General features: G+C 46.7%; 1 protein-coding gene across 1 annotated transcript; it reads right to left on the bottom strand.

Moving 5' to 3' along the window:
- Positions 1 to 2,594: 2,594 nt before the first annotated feature.
- On the bottom strand, positions 2,595 to 23,446 carry ATP5MG (ATP synthase membrane subunit g). The gene is made up of 3 exons (XM_077456884.1): positions 23,261 to 23,446; positions 6,597 to 6,757; positions 2,595 to 2,778 (listed from the first exon to the last, which is right to left on the bottom strand). The coding sequence occupies exons 1-3, from the start codon at positions 23,322 to 23,324 to the stop codon at positions 2,680 to 2,682; spliced, it is 324 nt and encodes a 107-aa protein (XP_077313010.1). The 5' UTR covers positions 23,325 to 23,446; the 3' UTR covers positions 2,595 to 2,679.
- Between the last annotated feature and the right edge of the window lie 4,283 nt (positions 23,447 to 27,729).

The following is a 27,729-nucleotide window of genomic DNA, read 5'->3' as shown; positions in this document are numbered from 1 at the left end:
TAAGCAACGAAACGAATACTGCCTCATCGGTTGTCAGCCGTTGGAATATCTGATATCCATATTCAGACTGGGAGGAAACGGTATATGACAAAAGCACTCAAGCAGAGTGTGGGATGCTTTGTTACAGACCCCATGCTTTTTTTAGCATGGGGGTTCCCCTTAAAATCCATACCAGAACAAAGGGCCTGGCATGGTCTAGGAGGGGGAACCCATGCAATTTTTTTTTTTTTTTTTTGCCATGGATTTTCCCCAAAGATTTATACCAGACACAAAGTGCCTGGTATTGTCAGGATCCCTGTTCACTTAAGCCTGATGGATGTCGGACTTCAAGTCACAAAGTCAGATCCACAGTCATACATCAGTGTAAACCAGGCCTTACACACTCAAACCTCTGCAGTCCCGACATAGGGATGCCGCTCATCTCCTATCCTGTTTCCAGGCCTTGAAGCCTCTGGCTGTGGCTCTTCAAGGGCACCAGGACGTCCAAGGTCTCAACAGCAGCTTGACAAGTTAATTCTTTCTTGCTGATGACATTTTGTTGTAGATCTCCTCACTTCTTGTTACCCTACCCAACCTGTCCTTTTCATTGCATTGCATTTCATTTAATTGCTCCAGAACAACATGGGAGGATCCAGGAAAACTAGTTCTCTTGGTCCACCTCTCTACCGCACCTTGGTGTATGACTGGCCTCTTCTTTTGACTCCATGTATAGGGCAAATTAACCTAGTCTGTTCAGGGATTTGACAGGCCTTCTGCCAAACCTGGAGATCTGTAAAGACGTCCAGAATTCACCCTTCTCATATGAGATATTTGCCAAAACTTCCGAATTATTTTAGAGTCCTCCCAATACCTTGACCTAATTTTGCAAACTGAGCAGCGCAATTTACTCTGCTTTGACACCATTGTAGACCCAGACTTCCCAACCCAGTTCTGTTTTGCCGCAGGCTGGTGGGCAGTCTAGCAGCATCCAACCCCAATCGTTATATGGCCACGGAAATCACCCCTCATCTCTTTCCACGCCATCACCGAGATGCCTACTTGGGTATAACCGAATCTTCCTTTACCCATCCACAACCTAATATGGGCTCCCCTTTGCCACAGGCTTAAGCTCTCAGACCTCTCCCTGTTGCATTTCCTGCACCGATGGGTCTCAGTCAAATACAGCAGCAACCCAACCCCCCCCCCCCCCCCCCCACACACACACACACACACACACACACACACACACTTACCCCTTTTGGGCATCTTGGATACATCATGCTTTCTTCAAGATTTTTGTAACTCCAGGGCTCTGTTGGTGATGTGGGAAAGGACCAAATATCTAGCATCTCCTCACCAGTGTAAGATCCTTCCAATGCCTCTAGCAACATTTGCAATTACTGGCTGAAGAGGTATGCCCAAATAAGCCACCATGTTTGTAGCCTCCTCAGATGCCACACGGGACCTCCCAAACCTCCTACAGCATTTGAAAACCGATGTAGAAAGGATCCACATCAAAAAAGGGACTGGTCTTGGACCTTTACTCTTTGGTTCTCAACTCTGCCAGTCTTTACAAAACTTCCCTATGTAAAAAGGATCTTGCTGCCCCACCAGATCAAGGTACTTTGAATATGATTTGGCTCCGCTTCCAAATGCTGACTAAAACATAGCTCAAGAAAATGCTTACAAAATACTTTCACGTTGGTACACAACACCTGACTGGGTTTTGTAATGCATTCCCATGGCCTTCCCAATGTGCTTTCGGGGCTGTAGAGATATGGCATCCTCCTCCATATTAATGGGCATGCCCCACAGAAAACAGTCCATGATCTGGTCAGTTCTAAATGTTTAACTTGCTTATAACTCCTGGGAGGCTCTGCTAGATAAAAACTATCCTGACCCTGTCTAACATTCAAAGGAAGCTGGTGCGGTTGTGTTCCTGGCAGTCATTGGCTAGGGCCTGGTGACAGCTTTCTTGATTTCTCTTAGGTTCAGAAAAGGCCCATGGGGACCATGGCCCATTAGAAGCTCATTTTACACCAAATTCTTGAAGGCCTGGGATCCTGAGATAACCTACACCTCCCACCTGAATATAAAACCATGCCCTGCTCTAGGTATGACACCACCTACAAACGACCACCGACATGCCCATTCTCAACCTCCCCCGCCCTCTCCCGGCAATTGCCCCTCCCCCATCTCTGACCTTTCCCATTTTCCCTTTTCTGTAGTCTACCCTCCTCTATGATCCTCCTGCTTGCCCTAGTGCTTTTTTTCAAGAGTCGATTGGCTCTCTTCTCTATTCCCCTCCTTTACAAGAGATGATCAAGTCTACTAACATGGATCACTCCCCACTGGAATTTTCAGGATCTATTTCTTGTGCTGGACATGGGGTTTTTGCTACTTCGAGGCCTGCAGTGTTTAGCCCCCGCTTATAGATTGTGCTATAATGCTCATGTGTATGTCTTTGACAATCCTCTCTTTACCTTGTTATCTAATGCATCATTCCTATGTTGGTTTCGCTTTACATAGTCTCTAAAACTCAATTGCCTAATAAATCCCATGTGGATTCAAAATGAACTGTAATGTTTAAAGAACAAAAGAAAACTCATGGTAGGTGTAGTTCAATTTTCATTTTAATTTACTGAGTCTAGGATTTCACAAAAAGAACGAAAGGATTTAGAACTGTACAAACAGAAGGCTTCAGACATTGTATCCAATCAGGCCACCTTTTCCAATGCATTCTCCGATATAGAACCAAAATAGAACCTCAGTTGCAACCAGGCCATTTCTGATAGCCTCCTGAAAGGGCAGAAAAAGAAAAATACAAGTTGAGACATTAAAAACACTAGTTAACATTAGTTATTTGTAGGGAGCTAGAATGTTCTAAATTCTCACTGTGCCTAGTAGCAGTTTTGTGGTATAACTAAAAGTAGTCCTGTATTAGGCAAATACTGACTAATAATGTGAAGTTGGTGCTTTGCCCTTCCCCAGCTAGCACCTTTCTGATGGTCAGTGGAGAAAAATACATTTAGTAACCAAAAATGAGGCGTGGGAGGGGTCATAAAATGCCTGGGACTTTTTTTTTTTTTTTTTTTTAAATAAAAAGGAAGAAGGAGGAGAAGGTCTCCAGAAGATGCAGTAATCAAAAAACACTTTTACATAGCACAAGGGAGATCTCAAATATGAATGTATACCAAGAAAGCAATCCTATCCAATAGTGCCATGTTAAGTATGCCATACATGTAAATACAAACAACTATAGTCTCCCCATCGTTACCACACTCAGTTAACGTCAGGTAACTGTTGAAAGTATGCTTTAGGCTATGTTCACATTGATCCGATGTGCCCCCCTCCCCCCTTCCCAAAATCCATACCCCAGGGCCCCCAGATACCAAGTGAATTAATATCGGGTAGACCTGCATGAGTCTGGGGAAAAAAAAAAAAAAAAAAAAAAAAAAGTTAGATTGGTTAAACTGACCTCATTTTACGGACCAAAGTTCTTCCCTAAGAACTAAATGTTACAATGTTTCCCTTTATCGCGGCGCTGAGCAAGGTTGATAAACACTTGCCAGATGGTTGTTTTTTTTTTTGTTTTTTTAACAGCTGTGATTGAGCAGAGAATGGGGCTCTGCTCGTGTTACATGAATGCTTGGAAATGCCAGATAAAGATCGTGAGGGTGGTTGAATAGAGATTGCGATTTTATTTACGATTAATCGCGCAGCTCTATTATCATGTACGTTGTACCCCTACTCATTAAAATAAAAAAAATAAAAAAAAAATTAAAAAAAAAGGAAGAAGTCCAGGAACCTTTCAAAGTCAGACTGGCACAAGTCAGACCAGTTAAGATGGTTCTCACCAGGGAACCATCGATTTTGGCATGTAATGCAACTTGTGCTTTCGAAGTCGGAACACATGTCGGACCAGTGTAAACCGGCCATTAGACTGTTTATGGGTAATCTATGGTTTAAAGCTGAACTCCATCTTTGGATACACTTTACATAATTTGTTTGGGCCAGCTTGGCCCAAATGAACCATGTCCCTCACGAACACGTGAGGCTGCATGATGTGCGGTATAAACTGTATGTAGCTGTGGCTACATACAGCATACCGTTCTGGGTTAGGCTGCACTGGTGGACAGTGATAAAGTTGTTAACATTTATTTTTATAACTTAATTCGGCATAGAACATTTAAGTGTCATTTCATGAGATAATTTATGAGGGCGCGTTTAGGGGCAGGTTAAGGGTTGGGCGGGGCAACTGGTGGCACGTAATGCTTGAGGCCTGGCTAGTGGCTCAGGACTTGAAATTTTGATCCCTGATGCATCAATGAATACAAAGGTTCCTCTGATTGTCAGAGCGGCAGGCTGATAATGTTGTCACAGCTTGATGAACCTTTGTATTAATTGATAGAATACATCAAGGTCTCCGAGTGGCTTAGCGCTGCTGTGATAGACTCTAGTGTGTTTCAGGTATGAGACAGGAAGTCTCGTTCGGACCAGGAACACAGTAGAGTCTATTACAGCAGCGCTCAGCCAGAGGCCGCAAAGTATTCCATCAATAAATACAAAAGGTTCCCGATTGGCTCAGTCAGAGGGGCGGGCTGATGATTTCACAATCTCTGACTCGGCCAATCATAGGAACTTCACAATTGTGTTTGGGGTATTAGACAGGAAGCACTGTCTCAAACCCAGAACACAGTATGGCATGCTGCATGTTGCCTCAGCTATATACCGCACATCCACCAGCCTCACGTGTTGGTGAGGGACATGGTTCATTTGAGCCAAGCTGGCCCAAACAAATTATGTAAAGTGTGTATCTAAACATGGAGTTCAGCTTTAAGGTTTTTAAATAGAGATAATTTTGATGCAATTTATCATAGCCTGAGTGATCTACAAATCCATTTAGATAGAAAGGGTACCGGATGTGCCCTCGTACCCTGCAGCCATCAGTCTGGTAAGTTCTGTTACAGTGAGCAGTGCCATCATTGTGACCCTGCTCAATGTAGTGAGTGGACCCAAAAGGCTCAAATGCCTGGTCTGTTGATGCCTGGTTTGACTTACCAACTCAGCCCTAACTCTGCCCACACACCCGGCCATTACTTCCTGCATTTCCCTTTGCATAATGTGAAACGTAGTGATGCTTGCTGGCACAGATGTGATGTGTGGGGAAATAGAAAGACCTCCTCCTCCATATGCATGAAAACTACACATTTTTCAGTAGAACTTGATGACATTACCAAGCATGAAAATAAAATAAAAGAATTACAAGAAAAAAGTCATATATTCCAAATTACAATTTTGCAAATATGTTCCAATACAGACCTAGGGAGAAACTCTACATATGCCAACTTAGCAGAATCTTGGAAAGGGGCTTTACTTACCTCAAGTTTCAGAACTCCTAGACCACTCCATAAACATAAAGACAGTATGTGCATGCATTCCTTTAGCCAATATGGCACCTTTTAACTGCTTGTTGACCATCCCACATATATGCACTGTGGTGTGGTGGCTCCTACAGGTAAAATCATGTACCTGTACGCAAGCACCTCTTCAGAGTTTGCAGCACAAACACGGGTCGCCAACCAGCTCCCGCTGCGATTGGACAAAGCGTGAGCGAAGTGGGTCCAGTGGACCCAATGTCTGCCGATCGTTCCTGACAGAGGCAGAACATCAGTCTGTGATTAAAGACCGTTTCTGCCAAGCAGAGACACGGATCTCCGTTTTCCCACAGTTAGTAAGCACTCCCTAGGGACACATATAACCCTTTGCTTGCCCGATAGCCCCTTCCCTGCCAGTGTCATTAGTACAGTGACCATGTATGTTTTTTAGCACCGATCACTGTATTGGTGTCAGTGGTCCACAAAAAGTGACACTTAGTGTCCGATTTGTCCACCGCAATGTCGCAGTCCTCCTACAAATGGCTGATTGCTGCCATAACTAGTAAAAAAAAAAAAAAAAAAAGCTATGAAAATATCCCATAATTTGTAGACACTAACTTTTGCACAAAATCAATCAATATACACTTACTGGGATTTTTTTTTTTTTTTTTTATAAAAAACATGTAGCAGAACCCATACTGGCCTAAACCAGGGGGTCTTCAAAACTATAGCCCTCCAGTTGTTCAGGAACTACAATACCCATCATGACTGGTCACATCTGTGAATGTCAGGAGTTTTACAATGAAACATGGGATGTTTAGTCCCGCAACAGCTGGAGAGCCATAGTTTGGAGATCCCTGGCCTAAACTGAAGAAATTAGATTTTTTACAATTATCTTGGGTGTGTTTTATAGCACAATGTAAAATGTTTTTTTTTTTTTCCTCCAAAATGGTCAGTCTTTTTATTTATAGTGCAAAAAAAATACTAAAACAGCAGAGGTGAGCAAATACCACCAAAATAAAGCTCTATTTGTGGGGGAAAAAAAAAATAAAATAAAAAGAAAAGGATATAAATGTTATTTGGGTAGTGTTACACGACCACACAATTTTCAGTTAAAGTAACGCAGTGCCGTATGGAAAACAAAAAAGGGAAGAAGTATGTACTATCCGCATACAGTTTTCACTGCTCACCCTAGGATTTAGAGACACAAAAGATATATATCTGGGCACATACTCTTACCCTGACAGTAAGCTCAGACAGACGGCCCCTCTGGAATGACTGTACCAATCCTTTTATGCTGTCGATGGCTTTTGGAATCTCTGCAGGACTCGGAGGAGTCAGTTCCACGCGAGCATAGTACCAGAAAGTTGCAAGACGTGGCCGTGAGTAACTGACTGCAGCTAAAAACAAAAAAGCAGTATTTAATCAAAAGATTGTGTCTGACAATACATAATACATGTGTAATCCTAATTATATAACTTCTGTCAACAGCTTACGGTCTATTTCAACTTTTGGGAGCTTTCACCTAGGAGTTCAGTATATCTAAACTGCACCAGAAAAAAGTGAAATAGTAAAAAACTATTAGATTATGTAGACTTGCATTTTTTAAACCCAAAACTCACAAATTATATATCACAGCTTACCAGTCCTTGCATATATAGTGCACCCGGTAAGTAATCACAGCGCTTTACTTTTTCCACATCTTGTTATGTCACAGCCAGAAAATGCACAAAAAATAAAAAAAGGATTTTTCTCAAGTTTATTTGAATAAAAAAAAAAAAAAACCCCCATCTAAAAAGATAGTTTTCCTTTTTTTTTTTTTTTTTTTTTTAATTTAAGCGGTTCCTGACCAGTGCACGCCGATGTATGTCGGCAGAATGGCACGGGCAGGCAAATGGGCGTACCTGTATGTCCCTTTAAATTTGCCGCCCTGCCATCGCGGGCGCACCACCGGCGTGCTCGTCGGGACCCCCATGAGTCTGGTCGCGGGTCCCACAGACTCGATCCCCACGATCGTCTCACAGGGCGGCTGAACAAGGAAATGCCGTTGTAAACAGCATCTCCCCCTTCTGCCTAGCAACTAGTGATGCTGATCTCTGCTCCATGTGATTGGAGCAGAGATCAGTGTTCACTAAATTAAAGCCCAGCCCCCAACAGTTAGTAACACAGCCCTAGGAACACTAAACCCCTTCACTGCCACCCACTGGTTAACCCTTCCACTGCCATTTACACAGGAATCACTGCATTTATATAGCAATGATTGCTGTATAAATGACAATGGTCCCTAAAATGTGTCAAAAATGTCCGATGTGTCCGCCATAATGTCGCAGTCACAAAAAAAAAAAAAAAAAAAAAAAAAAAAAAAAAAAAATGTAATCGCCGCCATTACTAGTAAAAAAATAAATAAAAATTAAAAAAATTAATAAAAATGCCATAAAACTATCCCCTATTTTGTAAACGCAATAACTTTTGCGCAAACCAATCAATAATCGCTTATTGCGATTTTATTTACCAAAAATATGTAGAATACGTATCGGCCTAAACTGAGGGAAAAAAATGTTTTATATATTTTTGGGGGATATTTATTATAACAAAAAAAGTAAAAAATAATGCGTTTTTTTCAAAATTGTCACTCTATTTTTGTTTATAGCGCAAAAAATTAAAACTGCAGGGGTGATCAAATACCACCAAAAGAAAGCTCTATTTGTGGGGGGAAAATAAAAATAAAAAAAAGGGGGCGGTCAATTTTGTTTGGGAGCCACGTCGCACAACCACGCAATTGTCAGTTAAAGCGACGCAGTGCCGAATCTCAAAAAGTGGTCTGGTCTTTGACCAGCAAAATGGTCCGGGGCTGAAGTGGTTAAGATACATTCATTTAGTTTATTCAGCATGAAATGGAGCTTAGTTGTGTAGTATGAGGCTGTATATTATACAATATTTATATATTTTTTGTAAACTCATTCAATGAATCCAAGCTGACAGAACATGCACTACATTGATGCATTCACACAATTTCACAGTCACCATGAGCTAAAACAAAAAGTTCAGGAATATTCCTTTATCCCATTGTTTTGCAAATCTATGTACACAAAACTGTATGATTGAATCAACTCTGATATTGAGTTGAACTATCCTGACAGCTTATTTAAAATAGAAAACCTTCATTTTGTTTGCAAATATTAAAGATACTAACTACCAGCAAGAACAAGTCCTTATATTTAAAGAGCACCTGTAATTTCAGATCCATCAGGGCAGCGCTTGTTGGCGGGCATCCACTCACCTGCTGCCGCCACATCCCTCACCTTGTTGTGTCACTGCCACACCACCAGCCATCCCATTAAAGTGAATGGGACTGTCGGGGGAGTCAACAGTGGGTCAGAGGAGGAGCCGCTGCAGAACAGAGATGACAGTTGCTCTTTAGCCACTTGCCGACCACTGTCAACAAATATACATCAGCAGAATGGCATGGCTGGGTAAAGTAATATACCTGTACATTACTTTCAATTTCTCGCCGTGTACCTGCCGCGAGCTCCGTGGCCCTGGACACGATTACTGCAGGGATATCCGCAATTGTGTCACGGAGCTGAAGAGGCAGAATGGGGAGATGCTGTTTGCATCGGCATCTCCCCATTCTGCCTAATGACAGGACACGATCGTGTGCTCCGCGTCATCGGGAGCAGCGATCAGTGTCCACGTCACACACAGCCCATCCCCCAGGACACACTTAACTCCTTCACTGCCAGTTACATTTTTATAGTAATCAATGCAATTTTATAGCATTGATCACTGTATTAATGCCAATGGTCCCAAAAATGTGTCAAAATTGTCCGATGTGTCCGCCATAATGTTGCAGTCACGATATAAAAAAAAAAAAAAAAAATTGTCGCTTTTTGGTTTATAGCACAAAAAACTAAAAACCGCAGGAGGTGATCAAATATCTCTGTGTGTGGGGGGGGGGGGAGGTGGAAACGCAATACAAAAAGGGACATCAATTTTGTTTGGGAGCCACATCGCACGACCGCGCAATTGTCAGTTAAAGTGACGCAAAAAGTGCTCTGGTCAGGAAGGGGGCAAATCCTTCCGGGGCTGAAGTGGTTAAGAATTATAATTTAACTACTTAAAAAAAGGATGAGGCTTATTTTTCAGACTTGGTGTTTACAAGGTAAAAAAAAAAAAAAAAGTTTTTTTTTGCCAAAAAAATGGACTTAGAACCCCAAACCTTTTTTTCCCCAGACACCCTAGAGAATAAAAATGGCGGTCATTGCAATACTTTCTCCCACTCCATTTGCACAGCGGTCTTACAAGTGCAAATTTGGAAAAAAAACAAAAACACACACACACACACTTTAATTCAAAAACTAGGACAGCAGTAAAGTTAGTCCAATTTTTTTTAAAATTGCGAAAGGCAACTGAGTAAATTGGTATACAACATTTTGCGCTTCAAGATTGCGCCCGCTCGTGGAATGGCAACAAATTTGACCCTTAAAAAAATTCCATAGGCGACGTTTAACAAATTTCTACAGCTTATCAGTTTTGAGTTAGAGGTGGTCTAGTGCTAAAATTATTGTTCTCACTCCAACGGTCGCAGAGAAATCATGATTTAAAATAAACTTGATTTAAATCAAATCCAGCCTGGTTACAGCCTTATTCCAAAATGAATTAAATGTTCAATCGAGTTCAAGTCTGGGCCACTCAAGGACATACAGAGAGTTGTCCCATAGCCACTCCTTCGTCATCTTGTCCTGTTTGAAGATGAACCTTCACTCCAGTCTGAGGTCTGGAGCAGGTTTTCATCAAGGAAGTCTCTGTACATTGCTGCATTCATCTTTCCCTCAATCCTGATGCTGAAAAACATTCCCACAGCATGATGCTGCCACCACCATGCTTCACTGTAGAGATGGTATTGGCCAGGTGATGAGCGGCGCCTGGTTTCCTCCAGACATGACACTTGTCATTCAGGCCAAATAGTTCAATCTTGTTTCATCAGACTAGGTCATTTTGTTTCTCATGGTCCGAGTCCTTCAGGTGCCTTTTGGCAAACTCCAGGCAGGCTGTCATGGGCCTTTTACTGAGGAGTGGCTACCATCTGGCCACTCTACCATACAGGCCCAATTATGTCCTTGAGTGGCTCAGCCAGAGCCCAGACATAAACCCGATTGAACATCTCTAGAGAGATCAGAAAAAATGGCTGTGCACCGATGCTCCCCATGCAACCTGATGGAGCTTGAGAATAATAGGAGTAACTGCTCAAAAAATAGTGCCAGGCTTGTAGCATCAAAGACTTGAGGCTGTAATTGGTGCCAAAAGGTGCTTCAACAAAGTACTGAGCAAAGGTTGTGATACTTATGTACAGGTGATTTTTTTTTTTTTTTATTACAAAATTTGCAAAGATTTCAAAACAAAGTTCTTTCACGTTGTCATTATGGGGTATTGTTTGTAGAATTTTGAGGAAAACAATTAAATTTAATACATTTTGGAATAAGGCTGTAACAAATTGGGAAAAGGTGAAGAGCTGTGAACACTTTACGGATCCACTGTAGTTTCCTTGCTAAAGAACATTGTTTTTTTTAACCACTTGCCGACCGTCTCCTGTACATATACGTCGGCACTTTGAAGATGGATATCTCGGTAACGGCAGCAGCTGCTGCCACAACAAAGGTATCCATTTCTTCAGGAGCCGGTTGTGTTTACGATAATGGTGGTCTCTGCGGCAGATTCGCGGCAAGATCACGGTTATCGGCAGCGCCTTACACCACTGGTCGGAGCCGTCAGCAATGGAGGAGGTGATCGGGACCTTTGCGTGGCCGGGTATGGAGACGAGTGAGGGGAAGGTGGCCCACACCCGTCTCCATACTACAGCAGGGCAGAAGCAATGTCAAAACGTCACTTTCGCCCATACATCTTAAAAAGGGCCATTTTTTTCAAATTACACTTTTTTTTTTTTTATTGCATTTTGGTCCAAATTTTTTTTTTTGACCACAGATCTCATATTTAAGAGGACCAGTCATGCTTTTTTCTATTAAAAGGGATGTTTACATTCCTTGTAATAGGAATAAAAAAGGGACTCAAATTATTTTTTTTCTAAACAGTGAGAAAAATAAAATAAAAAATGTAAGCGCCCCGTCGAGCTTGCGTGCAGAAGCAAATGCATACATGAGTAGTGCCCGCATATGAAAACGGTGGTCAAACCACATGAGGTATTGCCACAATTTCTAGAGCGAGAGCAATAATTCTAGCCCTAGACCTCCTCTGTAACTCAAGACATGAAAACTGTAGAATTTTTTAAATGTCGCCTATGGAGATTTAAGGGTTTGACGCCATGCCACAAGTGGACACAAATTTTGAAGCACGAAATGTTGGGTATCAATTTACTTAGCGTAACATTATCTTTCACAATATAAAAATTGGGCTTTTTTTTTTTTTTTTTTTTTTTTTTATTAAAAAACAGGATATAATGTTTGGGGGGTTTTAAGTAATTTTCTAGCAAAACGAAAAGAAAACTGGTTTTAAACTTGTAAAAAGACCAAAATCTCAAAAACGAAGCTAGTCCTTAAGTGGTTAACCCCTTCCCGCTGAGCGTACGCAGATGTGCGTACTCGGCTTTCGGGGGTTATACCGGGATGATGGCCCGCAGCTGCAGGCATCATCCCGGTACTGTTTTTTTTTTAGAGCCGACGATTGCCTTTTCAGCTATAACAACCGATGCTGATCCACCTGGATATGGTGGACGACGAGACCGCCAATCCTTTTTTTGGACCAGCTACCAAAACGAACAGAGAGGCTGACTTCCGGAAGGGAGCTGTGGCAGACAGATATCCCCTTAGAGCCCGGACCACGTCCAGGGAATGGAGGGCCACCTCCTTAGGGTGTTTCAGTTTAGGACACAGAGATGGTAATAAAACATCTTCACTGAGGTGAAAAGCCAAAACCACCTTCAGTAGAAAAGAAGGTTGCAGACGCAACACCACCTTATCCCTGTGGATAACAAGATAGGGCGACTTGCAAGACAAGGCTCACCCCTCCTGGCCAATGTAATGGCCACTAGGAAGACCACTTTCTGTGAAAGAGTCAACACAAGGGAATTTCCCTAATGTTCTCAAACGGCGGTTTCTGAAGCGCCAATAGCACCAGGTTCAGATCCCATGGAGGCAAGGGTGGACGCACCGGAGGGACTACATGCCGGACCCCTTGTACAAAGGTGCTCACTAGAGAATGAGACGCCGGGGGTCATTGGAAAAGGACAGCCAAGGCGGATATCTGTCCCTTGATGGTGCTTAAGGCCAGTTTCTGGTCTACTCCTCACTGTAGGAACATCAGGATCCAAGAAACGGAATAAATGTGCGGATGCCAATCCATCTCCTCACACATGGAGATATAAGCCTTCCATGTACGATGGTATATCACCGAGTCAGACATGCCTCCTTGCACCTGGCTTTCAACAGCCATGCCGTTAAAACCAGCGACAGTAAAGCAGGATGGAGAATCTGACCTTGAGACAGAAGGTCTTCTCACATCGGTAACCGCCAGGGAGCGTCCGCCACCAGGCATACTAGGTCGGCATACCAAGTCAGCAGTTACAAACACCGTAGCTGCTGACTTTTAATAAGGACACTTACCTGTCGAGCGAGCCCGCGATGTCGGCTGCCCCGAGGCCAATCCGTCCATCTAATTGCGCTGCCATCCGAACTAAGGGAAACAGGCAGCGGAGCCTTGCGGCTTCACTGCCCCTTTCCTACTGCGCATGCGTGAGCCGCTTTTTTAATGGCCCCGTTGTTTCCTGGGACACACATTCTCATATGCGGGTGCTACTCACATATGTGTTCGCTTCTGCACGTGAGCTCATCGGGGCAGGGCGCTTTAAAAATAATTTTTTTCTTATTTATTTTACTTGATTTAAATTTTTTTGATTTAAATCCCTTGAAAAAGAAAAAGAACACAATCATGATAGGTCCTCTTAAATATGAGATCTGGGGTCAAAAAGTCCTCAGATCTCATATTTGGACTAAAATGCAAAGAAAAAAATAAAAAATAAAAAGTCATTTAAAAAAAAATTACATTGAAAAAAAAAAAATAAATAAATAAAAAATGGCCCTTTAACCACTTGCCGACCGCCGCACGACGATATACGTCGGCAGAATGGCACGGGCAGGCATATGGGCGTATATATAAGTCCCTGCCTGCCCGCGGGTGGGGGGCCCGATCGGGCCCCCCCCCCGGTGCCTGCGGCGGTCGGCATTTCTTCCAGAGCGATCCGGGATGAGGGGGCGGCCATTCATTCATGGCCACCCCCTCGCGATCGCTCTCGACGAATGGAAATCCCCCGTGACATCACTTCCTCTCCTGTAATGTAAACACAGGAGAGGAAGTGATGTATTCTCTCCTCCGTGTCGGTATTTTCCGTTCCGACACGGAGGAGAGCGGATCGGTGAGTTGCACCAACACTCTACACACACAGTAGAACATGCCAGGCACACTCACACCCCCCCTTTACCCCCCGATCACCCCCCCAATTACCCCTGCCCCCCAGTCACAGTGACACCAATGTCATTTTTTTTTTTTTTTTTTTTGCATTGGTGTCATTTGTGACTGTAATAACTGTTAGGGCAGTTAGAGTTAGCCCCCTTTAGTTCTAATGTACCCCCCTAACCCCCCCAATAAAGGTTTAACCCCGTGATCACCCCCCGTCGCCAGTGTCACTAAGGCTGGGTTCACATTGCAGCGGTTTATGAGAACGAATGTGATTCGCACCGCACTGCAGTGCAAATCACATCCGATCTCTGTGCGATTCGAGTTCAGCCATTCGCCGCACCCGCCACACCCGCCGCAAATTCGCACGGGACCCTTTTTTTGGCCCGCAGCAGAATCGGATCGCATGGGTGTTCACACCATGCGATCCGAGTTTGCAGATCGCACTGCGATATGCGAACTGATCTGGGGGTGTCAGTAACATTTCACTGACACTCCCAGCAGTTCGCATAGGGCAGTGTGAACTGCCGCCGGGAGGCATGCGATGCGGGAACCCGCCGCGGATTCGCGGCGTTTCCGCATCGCTCCAGTGTGAACCCAGCCTAATAAGCGATCATTTTTCTGATCGCCGTATTAGTGTCACAGGTGACGCTAGTTAGGCAGGTAGGTATTTAGGTTCGCCGCAGCTTTTTATAGCGCCAGGGACCCCCATATACTACCGCATAAAGCCCCCTGATTGCCCCCTAGTTAACCCTTTCACCAGTGATCACCATATAACTGTTACAGGTGACGCTGGTTGGTTAGTTATTTTTTTATAGTTTCAGGGCACCCGCCATTTATTACCTAGTCTCACTAGTGTACCCCTAAATTTAGGGGTGTCTACTTTCCAAAATGGGGTCATTTGGGGGGGGTTTGTGCCATCTTGGCATTTTATGGCCTTCAAAACTGTAACGCCCTTAGAAAGCCTGAAGGCGGTGCTTGGTTTTCGGGGCCCCGTACGCGGCTAGGCTCCCAAAAAGTCCCACATATGTGGTATCCCCGTACTCAGGAGAAGCAGCAGAATTTATTTTGGGGTGTCATTTCACATATGCCCATGGCATGCGTGAGCAATATATCATTTAGTGACAACTTTGTGAAAAAAAAAAAAAAAAAAAAAAAGTTTGTAATTTTCCCGCAACTTGTGGCAAAATATAAAATATTCCATGGACTCAACATGCCTCTCAGCAAATAGCTTGGGGTGTCTACTTTCTAAAATGGGGTCATTTGTGGGGGTTTTGTGCCATCTTGGCATTTTATGGCCTTCAAAACTGTAATAGGTAGTGAGGAGTGAAGTCAAATATTTACGCCCTTAGAAAGCCTGAAGGCGGTGCTTGGTTTTCGGGGCCCCGTACGCGGCTAGGTTCCCAAAAAGTCCCACATATGTGGTATCCCCGTACTCAGGAGAAGCAGCAGAATTTATTTTGGGGTGTCATTTCACATATGCCCATGGCATGTGTGAGCAATATATCATTTAGTGACAACTTTGTGTAAAAAAAAAAAAATAATTTTTTTTTTGTCATTATTCAATCGCTTGAGGCAAAAAAATAAAATATTCAATGGGCTCAACATGCCTCTTATCAATTTCCTTAGGGGGTCTACTTTCCAAAATGGGGTCATTTGGGGGGGTTTTGTACTGCCCTGCCATTTTAGCACCTCAAGAAATGAGATAGGCAGTCGTAAACTAAAAGCTGCGTAAATTCCAGAAAACGTACCTTAGTTTGTAGATGTGACAACTTTTGCGCAAACCAATAAATATACAATTATTGACTTTTTTTTTTACCAAAGACATGTGGCTGAATACATTTTGGCCTAAATGTATGACTAAAATTGAGTTTATTGGATTTTTCTAATAACAAAAAGTAGAAAATATCATTTTTTTTCAAAATTTGCGGTCTTTTTACGTTTATATCGAAAAAAATAAAAATCGCAGAGGCAATCAAATACCATCAAAAGAAAGCTCTATTTGTGGGAAGAAAAGGACGCAAATTTTGTTTGGGTACAACATTGCATGACCGCGCAATTACCAGTTAAAGCAGCGCAGTGCCAAAGTGTAAAAAGACCTCTGGTCATTTACCAGCAAAATGGTCCGGTCTGAAAGTGGTTAAGATGCATGGGCGGAAGTGACGTTTTGACATTGCTTGCGCCCTGCTATAGTATGGAGAAGGGTGGGGGCCACCTTCCCCTCACTCGTCTCCATACCTGGCCAAGGAAAGGTCCCAATTGCATCCCATTGCCGATGGCTCCGGCAAGCGGCGGAGGGTGTAGAAGAGCGGCAGATGGCACCTCTCCCACCGCCAATAATGGTGCTCTCATGGCAAATCTGCTGCAGAGACCACCATTATTGTAAACACGACCGGCTTCTGAAGAGATGGATACCTGGGTTGAAATCAATGGGCAGCAGCGGTATACCACCAGCAAATCGCTGCTGCAGGGTGGTTTTAACCCTTTCTAGGCCGCTAGCAGCCGAATAGTGCCGCAAAATTGACGGTAAAGTGCTGCTAAAAATAGCGGCGATTTACCGCCGACGCACTCACCGCCCCAGTGTGAAAGGGGCTTAACAGAAACCTCACTGTCAAGCGTTCACATATTGCATAATGGGAATACAGGTTCCTGCTCACCATTTTAACTGCTTCCTGTTCCGCCCAATGTCATATGACATTGTCGACTTTGAGCGGTGATATCTGAATGATGCCTACAGTTACAGGCATCGTTCAGATTTCTTTTAGAGGCAGGGGATTCCCTACACCATAAGAACAATCATAGTGGCTGTTCAGCCGCTTGATCATTCTTATCAGTGTCCCAGCTCGCTCCTGCCATTGGTGAAGCGAAGAAAGAACCAACCGGCAGTGGATGTTAACCATAGAGATTTCTGGCATGCCAGATGTCCCCCGGAGTCTCTATGATCGTTCAGAGGCTGGGCACGATGTTATTACACCAGCCTAACCTCTGCGTTTGGAAAAAAAAAAAAAATGGATTTTTGTACTCGCTGTAAAATCCTTTTCTCTGAAGTTCATTGACGGACACAGCTCCTTTAATTCTTGACCTTAGGGTTATCACGCCATCTTCAGGAGAGGACTAGGCAGAACATGTAAACACATAAAAACAGCAAGACTGCATAGCACCATCCGGGGTGGCCCCTCTGGCTATAACCCCTCACCCTGCTTCCTGCAGCTCAGTTTGTCAAAAAGCAGTACAAACATAAATAAGAGGGGTGGGTGCTGTGTCCGTCAATAAACTTCAGAGAAAAGGATTTTACGGTGAGTACAAAAATCCCATTTTCTCTTTCATTCGTTGCTCCTTTAATTCTTGACCTTGGGGACGTCCCCAAGCAGTCAAAAAACGAGGGGTGGAAACAGCAAAACATAATTCCACCCACAACAAAAGGAACACCTCAACAGAGGAGTTGCCATCTAAAAACGGCCGCCATCTTATGCAGAAAAAGATGCGTTCACAACAAACTGGTAACTTAAAGTGTAAATTGCAACCTTGCACAGCCGCCTGTAAAACCTTGCGGCCAAAGCAAGCATTCAAGGATGCACTTTGTAGAATTTAGAGAAGGTGTGAACAGACGACCAGGTCGCCACATTACACACCTTGGAGACAGACACTTGATACCAGAAAACCCGGGACATTCCGGCGCGGGGTGGAATAAATCAGCCAATAATGCCACCAAAGCATCTGACATGTCCACTCAGGGGGTCTCTTGTCCTGCACACAAACCTCTGCATCTTCCGATTGAGCCGAGAGGATAACATCTGCTATGCCCCACAGGCAAAGGAGCCAGAATACATCCGGATGCAACGACCATTCCCCTGGGTCCAGCATCTGACGACTTAGGTAGTCCGCCTGCCAGTTTTTTACACCTGGAATTTATATGGCCGACAGGGCCAGCACATGCTGCACGTGCTGCAGCCCAGTACCTTGTCCCTCCTCGATGGTTGACATACGCCACCGCCGTGGCATTGTCTGACTGGATCCTGACCGGACGCCCATGCAGCCTCTGTGACCATGTGGAGAGGCACTGCCTGATCGCCTGAAGCCCGAGTACATTGTTCAGCAGTTGGGATTCTTTCCGCGACCAAAGGCCCTGGGCTGATTTTATGCCCAAAACTTCCCCCCAACCGCTGTGATTAACGTCCAATGGAGAGGTATGAACTATCTCCTGGACCGAAGGGCCTGAGACCTCAACCACCAGAAGGGAATCCCTGACTAGTTGGCTTACCCCGAATTTGACAATCCAGGGGTAATGGAGATTTGTCCCATTTTGACAAAATTTCCCTTTGCAGGACTCGAGTGTGAAATTGAGCATATGGTATCACTTCGAAAGTGGCTACCATGAGGCCCAGAACTTGCATGCAGAAGCACAGCGATGACCACCTGCGGTTCAGCAACAACTTCACCGCAGCTTGAAGAGTCTGCAGCTTGTCTGAAACACTCTCGCTTCTGAGGAGCCCAGCAGTAAGCCCAGATACTCCAGGTGTTGAGTCGGCACTAACACCCACTTTAGATTCAGCACCCAACCAAACTCCTGGAGTCTGTATGGTGATCACTACATCCTCCCTTAATCCTGAGGCGGAAGCTGCTCACAGAAAGAGGTTGTCTAGGTAACCCACGATTGCGATCCCACGTTGCCTTAATGCCAGAATCGGAGCAAACACCTTGGTAAAGCCTCAGGGTGCTGACGCCAGGCTAAAAGAGCTACAAAATGGTAGTGTTCTTCCCCGACTGCAAATCGCAGAAATCTGATGCCTGAGGCATATGGCTACATGTAAGTACGCGTCCCTGATATCCAAGGACGCCAGGAAGTCCCCCTGATGAAAAGGCAGTGACCATGGAGCGAACGGATGTTGAGGGCCTTCAGGTCCAGGATTGGACGTACCCCGTGCTTTAGGGACTACAAACAGATTGAGTAGAATCCCTGAAACCTTTCCAGCATCGGTACAGGTACGATCACTCTGCGCAGCAGCAGGTCCTGTACTGCCCAGAACAAGGCTTCCCGATGAGCCGGAAGCCGAGGTAGGTTGGAGGGAAAAAATAAAATAAAAAATTATCTGTTTGGTGTACAAGAAAGAAACTATCTTGTATCCCGATGAATCCAGTTTGCAGACCCATTGGTTGGACAAAAAGCTGAAAAGTTCCGAAAGCGACCCCACACCCGAGAGTTAGACGGGGGCAAACCTCCATGTGGTAACATTGTTGCTTGCAGACTTGTTTGACTTGCGAAACCAGGGACGCTTTTGTCCTTCAGCCGGCACCTTGTCAGACTGGGACGGGACCCTGGCGACCAGGGCGGGCGAAAAAAAAAAAAGCCGTTTGAGGGGAAAAAGAGGGCCCTTTGCCTACGGCGTGGCTCCTTACCCTTCCTGGACTGTGGGAGCAACGTGCTCTTCCCACCAGTAAGATTTTTAATAATGTCATCCAGTGAAGCTCCAAATAGCCTCTCACCTTGGAAGGATAAATCCGCCAGTGCTTTTTTAGATGCCTGGTCCGCAGACCAGCATTTCAGCCAAAATCAAGCACCGAAGCACCACTGCTGATACTGATGCTCTAGAGAGCAGGGGGATCGTATCCAGGGCCGCATCACAGACATACGTAAAGTGGTTGTAAACCCTTACAACCAACTTTGACCTACAGGCACACCTAGATTAAGACTTACCTGTAGGTCCAAGAAATATCTCCTAAACCTATACGGTTTAGGAGATATTTACCCGAAGACAGCCACCGCTGTCTACGGCGCATGCTATGCATACTAGCTCATTATGCCTTTGCCTTACAGGGTGCGTAAAAAAAAAAAAAAAAATTGCCTTTACTTCCTCTTTAAGGCCATGCACCAATTGATCTGCCAGTTCCACGCAGACTGGGGGAGACTGTTGCTTCTCCAGTTCACGGTGCAACAACTTTGCCCATTCAGTAAGAGTCTTCGAACACCAAGGCCGTGGCCAGCACAAGTCGTAGCGCTGACCCCACTACCGTAAACATGGACTGGGTAGGGCTGGGGGAAAATATAAAAAATTTCTATTTAAATCTTAAATCGAGTTGAGAGGTCAAAATCGATTCAAAGTTTCAGCAAATCGATTTTTTATTTATTTTTTTATTCAACAGGACTGGTGCTGCGGGCAGGAGTTTGTAGGCGAGGCTGCGACTTCGGCCTAAAAACTCCTGCCTGCAGCTCCTCAGGACCGGCGCTGTTTCCATCAAAAGAAAAAAATAAATAAAAAATAAAACAAAACCCACCACACCCTTGATTCAAATTGTGTAGTTTTTAAAAAGCTCTAGGACCGGGCCACTGCCTCGGCCCTCCTGTCAGCAAGGTCCGTGAAGGGAGGAGTCCCTTCTACCGGAATCATGGTTACTTTATTTAACCTGGATACTGGGTCCAAAATAAGTAAAATACAGAAACACCTTGTGCCCGCATGCTGCTTCCACCCTGGCAACAAAGGTCTCCAGGACCGCTGACAAAGCGTCCATAGGCACCGCATTTTGGGCAGGTGAGCTGGTTGCAACAGAAGGGACGTCTGACGCCATGCTGACCCTCACTCGCCAGCCACATCTTAGGGACTTAAGGCAAGGTACACAAAATCCCACCCTCCTTGCTGCTCGCAGACTGAGGGCCCCCCCTGCAGGACTCACCACCCTGAACGAGTGCTGCTGCCGCCTGCTCTGCCCGTGTCAGTCACGAAGTGCCCAGAGTAAAAACTGCGCTGTTCTGAGTTACACAGACACCAGTGCTAGACGTAAACCATGCTGAGGCTACAAGAAAACGGCTGCCAGCCTTCCCAGAAAAAAAAAAAAAAAAAAAAAAAAAATGGCCACCGAACCTTCTAGAAAACGTCTGACTGCATATAACCTGCATAAGGCTACATGGAAATGGCCACGGACCGCGCAGTGGCCTCTCCTCATTGGAAATAGCCCAAGCACCTTGCAGTAAAAGAAAAGGGCAGGGGAAGAAAAAAAAGCAGACCCTCGGCCAGGTACATACACTGCACCTCATATCCAGTTACACAGCGGCCCCAGCAGGGGGGGAGGGAATGAGGGATAGGGAGAGAGGAAAGGGAGAGTGAGAGACCCTCTAATCAACCTCCTAGGAAATGCCCAGCTGCACCATCCTGCCAAGGCAGGGGGAGCCGTACTTACCCCTCCAGTCGGGATTGCTGGATGCATTCCACCATAGACCCATCACCCAAGCAGTACGGGGTGGCTGCTGGCACACTGACACGGACAGTGTCAGTGCGATATGTGTGTCCTGGAGCATATAGCTCACCGCCTGCCCCTGGGCAGAAGGGGCATGTTGTGGCTGACCTAGCACGTAGCTAGGGTCTACTCACGCTCGATGGCCAGGCTGGGGAGACTACAAGGATCTATATTATCCAGCCTGTCACCCAGCCCGGCTGTTGATTGTAGATCACAAGATAAAAAAAAGTAGACAAAAAATAAAAAATGAAAATATTCCCAGGACCAATGGTCACCTCAGGGAGCCAGGTCCTTCTACACTAGGCAGAAAAAAACCTGAGCTGCAGGGTGAGGGGTTATAGTCAGAGGGGCCACCCCCTGGGCGGTGCTGTGCAGTCTTGACATTTTTACATGCTTTACATGTTCTGCCTAGTCCTCTCCTGAAGGTGGCGTGATAATCCAAAGGTCAAAAATTAAAAGGAGCTGTGTCTGTCAATGAAAGAAAGAGAAAATACCACTGCCTCGGCTGGGAAGCCAGGATTATTTTTTTTATTTTTTTTTTATTTCAGGCTTCCCAGCCTAAAGAGGATATCTGGTAAGGGTGCAACGGATCGTTACCGATCCGAGCGGGTCAACCTGTTCAGATCAGCACGCCCCGCGATCCACGGATCGTTCCGCTGACTCGGCCTAGCACCAGCCATCTTGGTACACCCGGCGGCCCTTTACAATGTGATCGCTCTGTCAAATGATGGAGCGTTCACTTGTAAACGCTCCTCTCTGTGTACTGATCTGTACAGTGGAGGGGGGAGATCGGATGGCAGCAGTGCTGTGGGCTGGATCTGTAGTGCCCACAGCGCTGCTCTGTGACAATTGCAATCACAGCCATCCCTCCATACTCTGCAATACCCTGCCAATATTACAGTGGGGGAGACGACGTGGATATTACAGTGGGGACTATATGGTGGTGGAATTTTCAGAGGTTTTTGCAAATTTAATATTTGCTGATCCGCAAGTTTTTTTTTAATCCATTGCACTCCTAATATCTGGGGACTTAGTGACCGCATATTGCACTGTAAAGAGGACCTGTCATGCACTATTCCAATGAATGATTAAATTCCTTGTAAAAAGGAATAAAAGGGGAAGAGAGGGAGAGAAATTATTTGGAAGTACCCCTGTCCCCACATGCTTGCAGAAGTGAACACACGCGCAAGTCGCACCCACATATGTAAACGACCGCCAAACCACACATGTGAGGTATCGCTGTGAACGTTAGAATTATTGCTCTCGCACTAGACCTCCACTGTTACTCAAAACATGTAACCTGTAAAAATGTTTAAAGCGTCACCTATGGGGATTTTTACGTATCTGTTTGGTGCCATTTTACAAGCGTGTGCAATTTTGAAGTGTGACACGTTAGATTTACTTGGCCTAACATCTTTCACATTATGCAAAGAAAAAGAAAAGAAAAAATAAATAAATAAATAAAATAAATAAATGGGGCCAACTTAATGATTTTTTTTTTTTTTTAAACGCATGAACCTTTTTTTTTTTTTTTTAGAAAAACAAAGGGGTTTGAAAAATAGCTGCGCAAATACTGCACGAGATAAAGTGTCAATGACCAACCGCCATTTTATGCTCTACAAAAAATATATACATATACAAGTAAGTGGTTAAAAGCACAGTTCACATGCATTTCCACGTGTCGCACATAGGACGGCTCATTCACTTTAATGGTCTATCCTATGTGGGTTGTTCGCACCAGAGAAGCTCAGGGACCAAATTTTGTCCCCAAGCCGGGTGAGAGATTTTACATGCGCATTTCATTGCGCGGCAAAGTTAAACTGCGTTTTGGAATGACCCCCAAAATGCATTTGCCGCAGAATCTGTGATTTTGCCCACGATTAATAACGTCCCTGTCCAAACTTGGGCGACATTACTGTGCTGCGGTATCTGCACATTTCTTTCTCGTTTTTTTTGGGCCGACTCCATTCATTTGAATGGACATCTCTCCGCTCCGAAAAGGTGCTAAAAGAAGCTCACGTACCAAAAGCTTTTTTTTTTTTTTTTTTTCCCCCGGAGGAAATTCTGTAAAACGAACACTGACAATGCCAATTGCAATAATAAGAGGTGTGCAGAGGACGGTCTGGTCTGCAGCCTCCGGAGGGGAGCTCGGTGTATTATCTATCATACTTCCCACACACAGCTCCATAGAGCTGTCCCGGCCTTACCGCTCACAAGCTGAGGGCCTTTAGTAGTCACTGCCTGGACGAGTTTCTGAGCCGCCTGAGCCATGCTGGAGCGAAGTTAAGGCCTAACGTCCCACAAGCAAAGAGTGACCTCCCGGTAGAGCGCAGGAACAAGACAGAACCTCCCAATGTCACCCTCCCAGAGCAGACGAGACGAGGAAGCCGCGGATAGAACGCCACTTGCTGGCAAGGAGGCGCATCGCATGTCACTTTCTGTAACTAATTGTCCCACCCACAGCTGGCAAGGCACGGCGCTGACCAATCAGCTTTAGGCTAGTACTTGGTCGCACGTCTGAGGTCTTCCTGTTGCGGCAAAGACGTCTAGGTGCGCATGTGCGGAGACAGATTTACGGTGTTGTAAAATTTCATGCGACCCGTGATTTTCGCTCACCCCGTCACTTCCGGTGAGGCTACGTCATTCGCACAGCTGACGGCGGGCCTTTACTGCGCATGTGTCAATCCCCTGCCCTTAACAGCGCATGCGCTGTAGATTTATGCTCACGGTGGAGAAAAATTATAGCCTCGAGTGGGCGGAGACTTGCGGGTGGGCGGGCGGAGCTGAACAGATGGTGAGAACGTCCCCGCCCACCCCAAGATTTTCTTCACTGGTGAAGAAAAATCATGGCTTCAAGCTGTGAACAACAAGGCTCAGCGGTCCTACGCAAGAAACACACCAATTTTGGCCACAATGAATATACATAGTAGGAGAGCCACTATATGCACTTACTATAAGATTTTTTTTTTTTTTTTTTACCACTGCCTGTTTTTGATCTTATAATATGTGACCCCACAGTGCAGAATATGGAGGCCGGTGACCCCACACCCCAGAATATGGAGGCCGGTGACCCCACACCCCAGAATATGGAGGCCGGTGACCCCACACCCCAGAATATGGAGGCCAGTGACCCCATACCCCAGAATATGGAGGCCGGCTCCAGCGGTGACCCCACAGTGCACAATATGGGGGCCGGTGACCCCACAGTGCAGAATATGGAGGCCGGTGACCCCACACCCCAGAATATGGAGGCCGGTGACCCCACACCCCAGAATATGGAGGCCAGTGACCCCATACCCCAGAATATGGAGGCCGGCTCCAGCGGTGACCCCACAGTGCACAATATGGGGGCCGGTGACCCCACAGTGCAGAATATGGAGGCCGGTCCCCAGAATATGGAGGCCAGTGACCCCACACCCCAGAATATGGAGGCCAGCTCCACCGGTGACCCCACACCCCAGAATATGGAGGCCAGTGACCCCACACCCCAGAATATGGAGGCCGGCTACACCGGTGACCCCACACACCAGAATATGGAGGCCAGTGACCCCACACCCCAGAATATGGAGGCCGGCTACACCGGTGACCCCACACACCAGAATATGGAGGCCAGTGACCCCACACCCCAGAATATGGAGGCCGGCTACACCGGTGACCCCACACACCAGAATATGGAGGCCAGTGACCCCACACCCCAGAATATGGAGGCCGGCTCCAGCGGTGACCCCACAGTGCAGAATATGGGGGCCGGTGACCCCACACCCCAGAATATGGAGGCCGGCTCCAGCGGTGACCCCATAGTGCAGAATATGGGGGCCGGTGACCCCACAGTGCAGAATATGGAGGCCGGTGACCCCACACCCCAGAATATGGAGGCCGGCTACACCGGTGACCCCACACACCAGAATATGGAGGCCAGTGACCCCACACCCCAGAATATGGAGGCCGGCTACACCGGTGACCCCACACACCAGAATATGGAGGCCAGTGACCCCACACCCCAGAATATGGAGGCCGGCTACACCGGTGACCCCATAGTGCAGAATATGGGGGCCGGCTCCACCGGTGACCCCACACCCCAGAATATGGAGGCCAGTGACCCCACACCCCAGAATATGGAGGCTGGCTCCAGCGGTGACCCCACAGTGCAGAATATGGAGTCCGGACTCATCAGTGACCCCAAAATATGCAGGCTGATCTCACTGGTGACCCCACATTCCAGAATATGGAGGCCAGTGACCCCACACCCCAGAATATGGAGGCCAGCTCCACCGGTGACCCCACACCCCAGAATATGGAGGCCAGTGACCCCACACCCCAGAATATGGAGGCCGGCTACACCGGTGACCCCACACACCAGAATATGGAGGCCAGTGACCCCACACCCCAGAATATGGAGGCCGGGTACACCGGTGACCCCACACACCAGAATATGGAGGCCAGTGACCCCACACCCCAGAATATGGAGGCCGGCTACACCGGTGACCCCACACACCAGAATATGGAGGCCAGTGACCCCACACCCCAGAATATGGAGGCCGGCTCCAGCGGTGACCCCACAGTGCAGAATATGGGGGCCGGTGACCCCACACCCCAGAATATGGAGGCCGGCTCCAGCGGTGACCCCATAGTGCAGAATATGGGGGCCGGTGACCCCACAGTGCAGAATATGGAGGCCGGTGACCCCACACCCCAGAATATGGAGGCCGGCTACACCGGTGACCCCACACACCAGAATATGGAGGCCAGTGACCCCACACCCCAGAATATGGAGGCCGGCTACACCGGTGACCCCACACACCAGAATATGGAGGCCAGTGACCCCACACCCCAGAATATGGAGGCCGGCTACACCGGTGACCCCATAGTGCAGAATATGGGGGCCGGCTCCACCGGTGACCCCACACCCCAGAATATGGAGGCCAGTGACCCCACACCCCAGAATATGGAGGCTGGCTCCAGCGGTGACCCCACAGTGCAGAATATGGAGTCCGGACTCAGTGACCCCAAAATATGCAGGCTGATCTCACTGGTGACCCCACATTCCAGAATATGGAGGCCGGGCTTACTGGTGATCCTGGAATATGGAGGCTGATCTCACTGGTGACCCCACACCCCAGAATATGGAGTCCGGACTCATCGGTGACCCCAGAATATGGTGGGTGGAGCCACACTCACTCTTCTAGGGGTTCACTAGGTCTTGCAGGTTTACATGCCATCACTCACCCTTAGGAGTCCCTCCTGCCACGTCTCTACCAGGTGCTGGTCTGTGAGCGTCTATTAATGGGTAGCAATGTGGCTGGGACCGGCTGACAAGGCTGCAGAGAACAATATACAGGGGCCCCCGATCCATAGAATGGTGGAATCCCCATATACAAGGCTGCCCCCCCCCCCCCCAAAGTGTCCACCAACTCAGGGGTCCCCAGCCTCAGGTGGAGGACAATGCCAACTTCTCTTGTCTAGTTTCAGGTATGGGGGAGAAGATGGGACTTCCGGGCTCAGGATGTGTCTAACAGGAGAAGAACAAAGAAAAGGATGGGGGGTGATGACACATGGCATGGAGAGGATGGGGGATGATGACACATGGCATGAAGAGGATGGGGGATAACAGATGGCACATGGCATGGAGAGGATGGGGGATGATGGCGCATGGCATGGAGAGGATGGGGGGTGATTGTACATGGCATGGAGAGGATGGGGGGTGATTGTACATGGCATGGACAAGATGGGGATAACCATTGTTAGGTTGAACTGGTGTCTGTGTCCAGCTGGGGAGATACCTCTCTTAATCCTGGGGACCATCCCTCCTCTCCCTCCTCATCCTGGAGACCCTTTCTTGTCTCTATTCATCCTGGAGATCATTCCTCCTCTCTCCTCATCCTGGAGATCATTCCTCCTCTCTCCTCATCCTGGAGACCCTTTCTTGTGTCTCTTCATCCTGGAGAACCTTCCTCCTCTCTCCTCATCCTGGGGGACCCTTCCTCCTCTCTCCTCATCCTGGGGGCCATTCCTCCTCTCTCCTCATCCTGGGGGCCATTCCTCCTCTCTCCTCATCCTGGGGGCAATTCCTCCTCTCTCCTCATCCAGGATCCTTGTCTCCAGGATGAGGAGAGAGGAGGAATTGTCTCCAGGATGAGGAGAGAGGAGGAATTGTCTCCAGGATGAGGAGAGAGGAGGAATTGTCTCCAGGATGAGGAGAGAGGAGGAATTGTCTCCAGGATGAGGAGAGAGGAGGAATTGTCTCCAGGATGAGGAGAGAGGAGGAATTGTCTCCAGGATGAGGAGAGAGGAGGAATTGTCTCCAGGATGAGGAGAGAGGAGGAATTGTCTCCAGGATGAGGAGAGAGGAGGAATTGTCTCCAGGATGAGGAGAGAGGAGGAATTGTCTCCAGGATGAGGAGAGAGGAGGAATTGTCTCCAGGATGAGGAGAGATGAGGAATGGTGTCCAGGATGAGGAGAGATGAGGAATGGTGTCCAGGATGAGGAGTAGGAATGGTCTTCAGGGTGAGAAGAGGAGAGGAGGAATGGTCCCCAGCATGAGGAGTAGGAATGGTCCTCAGGGTGAGAAGAGAGGAGGAATGGTTCCCAGCATGAGGAGAGAGGATGAATGGTTCCCTCGAAGAGGCAAAAGGAGTTATGTTCCCCAGGATGAGGAGAGGAGGAACGGTCCCCAGG

Source organism: Lithobates pipiens, unplaced genomic scaffold (genome assembly GCF_037356315.1).
Source record: "Lithobates pipiens isolate NorthernLeopardFrog02 unplaced genomic scaffold, aLitPip1_a1.2 Scaffold_27, whole genome shotgun sequence".
Classification (NCBI taxonomy): Eukaryota; Metazoa; Chordata; class Amphibia; order Anura; family Ranidae; genus Lithobates; species Lithobates pipiens.
This window is presented reverse-complemented; position numbering and strand designations above follow the sequence as displayed.